This window comes from Alligator sinensis, unplaced genomic scaffold (genome assembly GCF_000455745.1).
Source record: "Alligator sinensis unplaced genomic scaffold, ASM45574v1 scaffold804_1, whole genome shotgun sequence".
Classification (NCBI taxonomy): domain Eukaryota; kingdom Metazoa; phylum Chordata; order Crocodylia; family Alligatoridae; genus Alligator; species Alligator sinensis.
Genome location: NW_005842868.1, coordinates 220,574 through 231,198, shown reverse-complemented (window position 1 = coordinate 231,198; position 10,625 = coordinate 220,574). Strand labels below are relative to the sequence as shown.

The following is a 10,625-nucleotide window of genomic DNA, read 5'->3' as shown; positions in this document are numbered from 1 at the left end:
TCTGACTTCCCAATGGGTGTTTCTATAAATGTTTCCACCTTGCTGCTCACAGTGAAACCGATGCTGCACAAATGAGTCTCTTCAGCATTTTTGCCTTACCAAAAGAAGGTATAATTGGCCACTTGAATAGAACAAGCATCTGCAAGTCTCGTTTCCTGGAAGGCCGCAATGTCAACAGTGAGTTTGTGCAGCTCACGGTCAATCAAGACTGACCTCTTTATGCTGCTCATGTACTGTAGGTCGTCGTCATCTGTCAGGCTAGGACATGGTCCTGACATTCCAGCTTCCACACTGGAAAGTTCTTGGTTTCTTGTTTTGGTCAGGTGTGAGGTTTCCATCTGCTTTTCAGCTTTGGGTCTAGCCTCATGCACCCAATAAGGCAGAAAGACTAGGAGGGCAGCACCTGTCTGGAGGCTGCCTGGCATTATGGCAGGCGGTAGCTGACCAGTGGAACGCAATGATTCTTCCCACCGTCAGAGGTGACCTATGGTACTCTCTTCTATGCCAATCAAGTGATGGCTTATGACCTGTGACTGTCACCTTCCATGTTGTGTCCATGCTGCCAGCAAGAACGGAGTGCCCTCACCATATGGTGTGGCTGCAATAGCCTGGGCAGTTGATATGGAGATGCTGCTTTGCCCATGTACCAGCATCCCCCTCTTGGCTATACTGGTTTGGTCCAAAGGAAGGGCAGAAGGCGATACATTTGGAACCAACTACAGTGCAGGAGTTGCCAATGCAGAGGAGGTCTTCCATCTGCCTGCCTTTCAGGGCTCCACTCCTAGATTGGTTGCCGGCTATGGCTAAAGAGCCTAATCTGCCCTGTGTGGATGCCATTGGCAAAATCACTGAGTGATTAGGGGCATTTGTACACACCACGGGGGTTTACTTCGGTTTAATTCTCCCTAAGTTGAAGTGGTGGGTCTTTAAAAACACCAGTTCAATTTAAGGAAAAGTAAACCCCCATGGCGTGTACACAAAGGTTGGGCCCAACCCTCTCTGGTGGCAGGGAGGGGAAGGTGAGCTGCCAGCGGGCCAAGCAGTCCCTGAGCTGCAGAGGGGGGCTGGTGCTTCCCTCCACGGCAGCGGCAGTGCCCCCCAGGAGGCACATGCCCATAAGCACCCAGCCCAAGCAGTCCCAGAAGGCACAGCAACTGCAGAGGGAAGCACCGGGCCCCAGCGTAGCTCAGTTAGGCAGGCAAGCTCTGGGGAGAAAAAAATAAAGGTCAGGCTTGCCACTCTCTCTTTTTTTTCCTTCAGTGGAGCCTGCTTGCACAGGCTGCCTGCACAGCACCTGAGATGCATGGGGCCCGGTGCTCCCCTTCATGGTAAACTAAACCATCTCGGAGACGTTTTATTTTACTGTGTCCCAAAGTCATTTAACGCGCATTACGCCACCGACACATACAAACAGTTGACCCATTAAAGCAGTGCAAAAGGGCATTAAGCCACTTTAAAGGACAATTTTGTGGCGTGTACAAATGGCCTCACCCATCCGCATTTTGATAGCATTTCTGCAATGAAGGGTTCCAGTGCCCCTCCTCAGACACTCATCCAACCTTAGTCATTGGCACTTCCTGAGGTTGCCAAGTTAATTAACCATTGCCCAGCACTTGGCGTTGACCCGTACCATTTATGGTCACAGAAGTAGCAGGTTTTCAATCATGACCTGACCTGACCCAGAACAGAAATATCCCAGGATTGGCGTGTACACACATGGCCCTTCTAATCAGCGTTTACCCAGCGGCTGGATGCCCTGCACTTTCCTGCTATTGATTCAATGATGCGATTCCAGGATAACTGTTCAGATGCAATGTCCCCAGATAAACTGTTAGTACTTCTTATCCCATGAACCTTTTTAGGATACATCCCAGCACAACAGACATGCATGGCTCAATGGTTGCATTTTGTCCTGGGGTAAAATGGTTTATCCCACAACAAATGCCATGTCTGTTTGTGGCTTTAGAAGAAAATGTAGTGCTGCCTTAGGCAGCCTCACTGCCTTCCTCCTGCCACAATTTTCTACAACCTGAATGTTTGGTGGAGAGCTAGTTTTTAACTCAAGAAAGGGAATCTTCAAGCACAGGGGAACAAACTGGGCTTTTACTTCTCTGTGCTGTGGCTTCAACAGGAGAGAAAAAAGTGACCAAGTCCAACCCTGGAGACTTTACAGTACACTTCCTGGTATGTCTGCCTTGAGATCCTGCTAGGGAAAAAAATGTGATAGTTATATAATCTGTGCTGTTCAGAGAGCGGATTCAAGCCTAGGCTGAATCAGTCAGCACAGGGAAGGTGCATCCTCATGAAACACTCATTTGGATTACCTGTGTAAGACTACAAGATCTGGGTAGAAGTGATAGGTCACGTACTGGGATTGTGTTGCCAATGGGTTGTAGCTGGATGCTTTTTTACCAGGCTTTTTTATGGAGCAATGTTTAACCTGGGCCACTGCTATTTCTGGGCTTTAACTGTGAACACTGACAAAGTTTCAAGCTTACATTTTCTTCCTCTCCAAGTCAAACATGACCCAGCTACGGAACCTAATTTTAACTCTGCAAGCTGCCATGAAATAGGCATCCAAGTCCTCAGATCAGGAGCAATGCTAAGCAGATTGAAGTCTGTGCAATGCACAGTCTCATGGAGTCACAGCCTATTCACACTGGATTTAAGATCAGGAGGCAAGGTTTACTGAAATTATGAAACAAAGTATTGGGAGGCAAAAGATAGACACCTGGGAACAGACAAAGTACTTAGAACCTAAAGGAAAGAAGCCAAGAAACACTGAACGTGATCCCTTCCTTGCTTGTACCAGCGTCAGTCCATTGCTTTCACTCAGAGCCTCCTGATTTTCATCAGTCTTTATGTCTGAAAAGTCAAGCTCCTTCAAGCTATTTTCAGCTCTGCTAGAGGCCCATGTTGTGACTGTAGGCATGTCACTTAACGTCCCTATCGATGAGATGCACATGTGGGAATTGATGAATGGCTTAATGCCAAAAAAAGGAAAGGAAAGAAATCCAAAGAGACCTTTGGTATTCACACAGTTCAGATGGGATCTCTGTTTTTAACCAGAAGACTGTCTTGGAGGAATGAAGTTTTTCCATCCTTGGGACAGGGAAAGGCTGGGTCAAAACTGCTGTTTTTTTAATCTGTTTCCAACAGAGCCAAGATACAGTCTGTCACTAAAGCCACTAGGCCATCTCCACCCAGACAAGAAAGCAATCTCCAAAGATTGTGGTTAGCAGGTCCTTCTTGTTATAAAGTACTGGAACATCAGCTTCAGAACTTCATTTTTGCATAGGGCTGCAGTCTACACTTGTTAATAGATCCCATCATGTTTCTTGAGTCACATATAATTCACAGGATTAATGTGTGCTGCGAGTAGCCAAGCCTGCTGATTTACACACTTTATAGACTAAATGCAAGTAGCCAAGCCAAGCCCTGGTTCTTCAGGGAACTGAGTGTGGAGCAATACTCAGTTTAAGCTAAATTGGTTTAGCATAGGCTGCACTTGCTTTTTCCCTAAACCTAAAGAAAGGCATTTGTGTCTGAACATTTTTCTAACATCCCTCCCAACTATACAGTTGGTCCAGTCAAAGAGATGACAAAACCCCCTAGATTCTCACCTATTTCCTGGACTATCATGGCTAGAGCAATGCTTGGACCCTATGTGGCAGTTATCAGTGAAACATTAAGCAATGTAAGCCAATATTATACCTGATTGTTCATTATTTTCCTCCCACAGGCAGCAAAGGATAGCCAGGATTTCGTGAACTGCTGTGGGTGTGTTTGAGTTCCTGGGTATTCCTACACGCTGCTTTACTCAAAAATGATAGTAGTTTTGGTCTCAGTTTCTCTACCTTTTAATAGTGCTTGAAGGATAGAGTCTAGACACAGAGTGTGAGAGAAACATCCCAACTCATAGTGGGTGGCCAGCAAAGCCAGGAATAGATCTCAGCTGTCAAAATACTCTAATGACTGGCTAACATGTCTGTCCTCAAAGGCTAATGAACCACCATGTGTGGTATAATCTGAAGGATGACTTGACGGAGAAGCTGAAGTCAAAGCATGGGAGATGGGACATTTGCTCTGCTTATGCTTGCCTACCCTGAATTACTCAACACTACAAGCCTACTGCTCTTCTCACAGTGGCTGAAACTGGGTGAAACCCAGATAAAGTCAGAGTGGCATCAGCATGACCTCCCTCTCTGGACTTCCCCTAATATGTGGGCCTTCAGATTTCAGGTCTGTGACATCTCTAATGTTAGGCAAGGCACTGAACTCTAAATGAAAGGAGATTCTCAGAGCCTGCTGGACACAGAGAAAGCTTGGGAGGGGGCCAGTCAACACTTCAAAGTATGATATTTCATCAGTATACCTAAGCTAGTCAAAGTTTGAGTATAGACATAGTTTGGTCAGTATAACTCCATTTACATGAATACAGTTGATACTGGGTTTCTTGACCAGTATAAGCTTCAACAATATAAGTACAGTTATACCACTATAACTGCATCTAAACTAGAAGGCTTGGTGGTATCACTATTCTGTCTCCTAGCAAATCTCTCCTAGTGTAAATAATGCCTCATTACCAGCTAGCACTACTTAATTTTAACTTCCTGTCTTTAAGCCCTGGCCTTACCCCAGAAGAGATTACTTTCCTGTCTGACTCTGACCCAGGGACTGGGAATGTCTGGGTCTGAATGACCCCAGGACCCATTGTGGGTCCACCGTGAGTGACTCCAGCCCTCAACTGCTGCAGCTTATTACCAGTATCCTCTGGCATTAACATCAGCATCAGGCCTGATATCTGTGCAGTGCTTGAAGAGTGGCTGCCAACAGAAATTTGACCACAGCCCGTTCAGGAATCCCAGCTCTAAAACCAGGCAGCAAATTCCTAGAGACAGATGCTAGATGAGAACGGTCATTTCAGGACACGTTTGACACCAAGGGGAGGAAGCATGAGCACTGGAGCAGCACTAAACCACAGAGCTGAGCTTCTGCAACAGTACCCCTTTCCAGCACTGTTACAGCATGTGGCTCTTCCTTGCAGAGCTAACCCCCATCATGGCTTTCATGTAAAAAGGTCTCTTTCACAGGAAACCACTTCCAGATGGGGTGAAACCAGAGCATCAGTGCAATAGAGAGAGACAGAAACAGGGCAAACTCCAAGCTTTTCCAAATAAAGAGGTGTTAAATTCTGAATCCACAGAAGACCTGGCCAAAGATGATCCCTCAACACTGCCACCCAGAAATACTCATGAAGTATGCCACTGACACAATGCTTCAAGTAGCAACCTGCTCTCACCCATGCTTACTGCCAGGTGACACACCTGCTCTTGGCTTCCAGTCTCAGCCTCCTGGTTACGTGGAAACCTTTGGGTGGCAGCGGTCATGTGAACAAGAAGTTTCCTGCCAGAATCAGAGTCTGATCTGTTGCATTGTATCATGCTAGCCTTGGTTATGTCAGTGTTAGCATGGGATGCGAGATACCACTAGAAGATCTGCAAATCCTGGTATGATGCAAACATCTCCCCCAGTTTCCTGCAATCAAAACAGCAATGTTATGTTAATTGTGGTTTGTGTGAGCCAATCAGATTTCTACAAAGCCATCTATTGTTATAACTGGTATTGCAAGAGCAACTGGGAGCCCTCAACTGGGAGCCCTTGTTCTAGGTACTGTACAAAACCAACAGAGACAACAGACACAGGCAGCACACAAGGAAATAGTGCACTGCCTGAATTGAGCTTCTCAACGACGGGTCATCTTACACAAGTGCTTGTGGAACACCTTGGGCCAAGCCACAGTGATAGAGGTGGGAACACAACTGAAGTTCCCAGTCCTAAATGAGGAAAGGAGACTAAAGCTGTTGAGCCCATAAAGATCTGCAAAGCAAATCTTCTTGTCATGTCCTTTAAAATGAGTTATGCTACCAGTTGCAAAAAGAGCCCATGAAAACTACTCCAACTGAGATGTTTTCTTTACAGTGGCCAGGGCGGGGTTTCAACCACCAGTCTAAGCTGGGTGAGGCTTTTGAGCAATGGGAAAATATGTTGAAATTAAACCTTTTCTCAAAGGTAAAGCAAAGTTGGTAAAAAGCTCTTTGGGCGAACTCTGCCTATGGCCCCAATAACCTGAGGGACAGCAGAGGAACTGCAGGAAGTGAGTCTCAGACCAAGATGTAGACTAGCAGGCTTTACATTAAGATGGCTGGTATTCTGAAGTGCCATGTTTCTCCTGTGACTGTGTATAGAAGATACTGCACATGACTTACAATCCCAGCACTTTGTCAGAACTAAGCCCCACTTTAACTACTTCCTGGGGAAAATATCACCCTCATTTTATAGAAGGGCAAAGTGAAGCGCTGAGATTAAATGACTTGCCCAGGGTCACTCTGTGTTATTTGCACATGATTCATGTATTTCAAGGAAGCCACTGGGCAACTGTCAGAAAATGCTTTCCGTGTATCTAGAGCAGCAATTGAGCCTCAGCGGCAGACACATGGCCTCCTAGGCTGTGCAATCCCAACAGCATGTAAATAAGGAATGCCAGAGGAACCTGCTTACAGCCACAGCTACTGTCACATGGCCTCTCCAACAGGGATGCAGTTTGTAGGTCAGCACTGGAGGTGTTTTTGAAAGCACACCAAGGGGTTAAACCTCTGTAGTGAGCAAGTGGCCTAACCATTTGCATATGAATGCAGAGGCTGTCAGACAAAGCTATTCCTGCTCTGCCTACATGTAGGCTCAAGTATCCTCTCTAACCAGAGCAGCAGCTGCTTTGGAGCTGTCCTGTCTTTACACCAGTTTAAATGGCAGAACAAGGCTCCATGGTGCCTGCCTCAGGAGCCAGCTGCCTGGTTTCCTCCCTTCACCCCAGGGGCTCCTTCCTTATATTTATGAGCCACTGAAGCTATGGATTATTTCCAGGTTGCTGGATGTCTGCTAGAGGTCAATGAAATGCCTTGAGATTTATTCTTATTTATGTTCTCTGGTCCTTGCTTTCAAATTGAATTCTCATTCTTGTTCTTATTATTTTTACTTGCCATTTTGGCCTGGGTATGATCACTATATGTTCAGTTTAGTTACTTATCTTGGGATAGAGGTTTTGTCCTCCGTTGCAATGAGGTAACCCCATTGGACTTTGTCTAACACGCACAGTGTAACTGAGTATGGAAAATAGCCCTGATTATCTGGGTTTAATCTAAGGGAAACTTTCCAGGCTATATGAAATCAGGCTGATCCTACCAAAGTGTTAATTACAAGAGGATTTTTACCTCCTTTATTCAGATAACAGGTTTAAGCTGGTCAATAAGACACCCAAAGTACTTTATTAAGGCACAGTTAATAAAAAAAAAAAAAGCATACTGTTATACAGGGATTCTGTACAATAAGCAGAACGCAGATTTTAAGGATCAGTCTGGAGGTCAGATGGGAAAGTAAATCTGGGGAACCACCAACCTGAGTGGAAGCCTGCTCTAATGCTAAATGCAGAGAACAGCATCACTGCAATTTGAACTTGCAGCTCATCAGCATTTAAATCCCATGCTTTCCTGAACAAGTCCCTCTCAGCCATTTTAAGACTCTCTCCAAAGCTAAGGCAAAGCCAAGCTCCATCCTAATAATGAAAAAAACCATGTCCTGCTTTTGACATTGTTAAAGTTTCCACTATGTGCCTATGACCACAAAAGCATCCAGCACTTCTAGAACACCTTCCATCCAGGCTGTTTTACCAATATAGCTAAGACTCAGCTTCCTCTACAGCAAAACCTTACTTACTCCTCTTATGAGCCCACTGCTCTTTTATAATACAGGTGTGATCACAGTGAAATAGAGAGAGGTAGTTAGCCATATTAGACTGAAGCCAGTCAAAAGGCAGGGTAGGCACGCACCTTTATAGACAAACTAAATAAGACACATTTACAGAGCACAAGCTTTCATGATGAACTTCACTGATTAAATGAACCCTATATATATAATTTAGTTAGTCTATAAAATGTGTGTCTACTCTGCCTTCTCACAATACTCACACTTTCTTGAAAGTAGCAACAGGAATTAAATCAGGCTACTCATAACTCTCAAGGCCTGACACGCAATACTTCATAGGTGCGTGCACAGGCACAGGCCAGAATACTTGGCTGGCAGTTTTTATGTTATTATTGTGCAGGTAATTTGTAATTGGCTGGACTTGAAAGACAGCTTCAATAGCACAGGGATACTGAAAGAGGGAAATGTTCATAGCTCTGGCTTGAGAAAAGCAGGCAGAAGTCAGCAACAGGTGTCAGGGCAATGTTTGCACAACAGCTCTAAGAAAAGGGCATCTTCACATCCATGCTGCTCCAGCTTTAGTGGATGGATTCCCCAGGAGAGCCTTCCATGATGTATTTCTGAATAATCTTCCTTCACCCATAATGAAAAGAGGCGTGCAAAGCAAACAGTCCTATCCTCCTTGCCATCATCCAACCCAACAGGCTCAGATCTCAGCTACGCCAGTCTCAGTGACAGTGAAGAACAGACTCCTGGAAGACCCCAAGAGGGAAGATACTCTTGAGGGAAAGCCTGTTTGCCACAGAAAATGTCCTGGGATACAGGAGCTCTGGACTCAATTCTCAGCTCTGCCACTGACACCCTGCGGGACCTTTTGTGGTTTCTCTTCCTAGAACTCAGAACTCTTAAAATCCCTCTTACTCTGCACCTAAGTTTCCCTCTTTGGAGAATAGGGGATTTTTGGTTTTCTCCCACCCCAATATGTTTTTGGGATACACACATGAGAGAGACCAATTTTCAGTAAAGGAAAAAAAACATACACACTGAAAATGTCACCAGTGCAGTGGTTATCTGCAGATAGACATATGTTTACAAACAAAATTCTCCTCTGCTTTTCAGGGTAGGTTAAAATCTTCATGCTGCTGGAGAGGTGCAAGAGAGAGCAAAACCCAGCTGCTCAGAACCTGAGCCCTGCCCAAGGTTTGCAAGGTATCTGCACATCCAGATCACAGCACCTCTTTTCCCACCCAACCTGGGAAAAGACTTAACAGGAATTCATAACTATAGGCTGCCACAGAGGACTGGCCAGGTTTCTAACTCTCTCACCTTCCCAAGTGCTGCAAAAAGCAGAGCATTGGGTGCTCTGGGACACAGGAAGGCAAGTCCAAGGTAGGGAGGCATGTAGCAATGATGTACCCCCTGAGTAAAAGGCTGTAACATGGGAAAGCTACAGCAACCCATCAGGCTGAGAGAGAAGTGCCAAGCCTAGTAACACCTCCAACATCAGATTCATGCCTACATATGCTGGCAGGCATATGAAGGCATCTTCACAGGCAGGCAGTGAAGATGCAAAGCTCTTTGTAGGTGTTGTTGAGTGTCCTAACACCCCTACAATCACCAGGAGACTACAGCATTCACCTCTTTGCAGAACCAGGCCCTAAATGCACATATACAGTAATCAAGCACTATGACCAAGCCGCTCCTATTTGCATTTAAGTTGCCTTGGGCACCAATCCAAGACAGCCAGTGATAAGGCAATATCAGGAGGCATTCAGGGTATTAGCCACCTTACAACCCTGGACTTTCCCAGGACAGGTTGGGTCAGCAGAATTACGAACCACTATATTATTTTCCAGTCACATGCCAAGTGTGTCAATCAAGCCACAAAGTCACACAAGGGTAGTGCACTCAGGATGGAGGGCTGGCATAGTCAGCACCCCAGTGCAAGACTAGGATAACACTGGGCTTGAGTCGCCTGTGACAAATCCCAGTCTTGGATCCCAGACATCAGCATATAGCTCCAGGTGCTTCAGAATTAAAAAAGAATTAGGCCCCACAAGTGGAAATGCCATCTAATGAGGGCAGAGAGCTGGGGTGGGGAGAGATTTCAGGATCCAAAGCAAAAGCTGGGCCTCACTGGGGTCAGGAAGCAGATCTCCGCTGCCTCAGGCCATACCTTTTAGTTGTGCTTTTAGATTCATACAATCATGGAGAAGTGGGGCTGGAAGGGACCTCCAGAGGTCATCTAGTCCAAACCCTGCCTGAGGCAGGATCAGACCTGTCCAAACCATCCCAGACACATTCATAATCTAACCTCTTACTGATACTACTATCAACTCTGAAACAATATAAGACATAACACCTGAACCTGCCACAGGGAAAGCAGAACCATGGCAGCCAACGTCTTGCTTCTATAAAAGGTTGTTAATATGTGCTCAAGAAGTCACAGGTATAGGACCATGTCCCCACTACAGAGGAAGGCAACCCCCCCTCCTCCCTCCCCACACACACACACACACACACACACACACACACACACACACACACAGAGTCCATACCAATCTGGCCATGGAGTAAAATTCCTTCCTGGCCCCAAATATGGTGATCAATCTGACCCTGAGTGGAGGGGCAAGTCAGGAACCTCCAGTTTTAAGTCCCATCAGGAGCATTGGGACACCCCAGTTGCCATCCCTAGCCTGGGCTGCAGTCAACACTCAGTGCCTCTGAGGAAGGCTTAAAACACCCTGGAACAGGTAGCAGAAAGTAGGGTGGCAACCAGCAAAGCCTAGAAGCCTGGGAAGTACCCATTGGCAACATGTAGGGGGTGCATGTGGGTGCATGTGCACGCCCCAATTGGCTGCTGC

The 10,625-nt window shown here is 46.0% G+C and overlaps 1 protein-coding gene across 1 annotated transcript in view; it reads left to right on the top strand.

The window, feature by feature from the left end:
- The first annotated feature begins 457 nt into the window (after positions 1 to 457).
- The window catches only part of FIGLA (folliculogenesis specific bHLH transcription factor), a 39,799-nt gene continuing 29,631 nt past the window's right edge, over positions 458 to 10,625 (top strand). The window contains exon 1 of the mRNA XM_014525723.2: positions 458 to 489. Coding sequence (XP_014381209.1) covers positions 458 to 489 — 32 coding nt within the window. The remainder of the gene's footprint in view (positions 490 to 10,625) is intronic.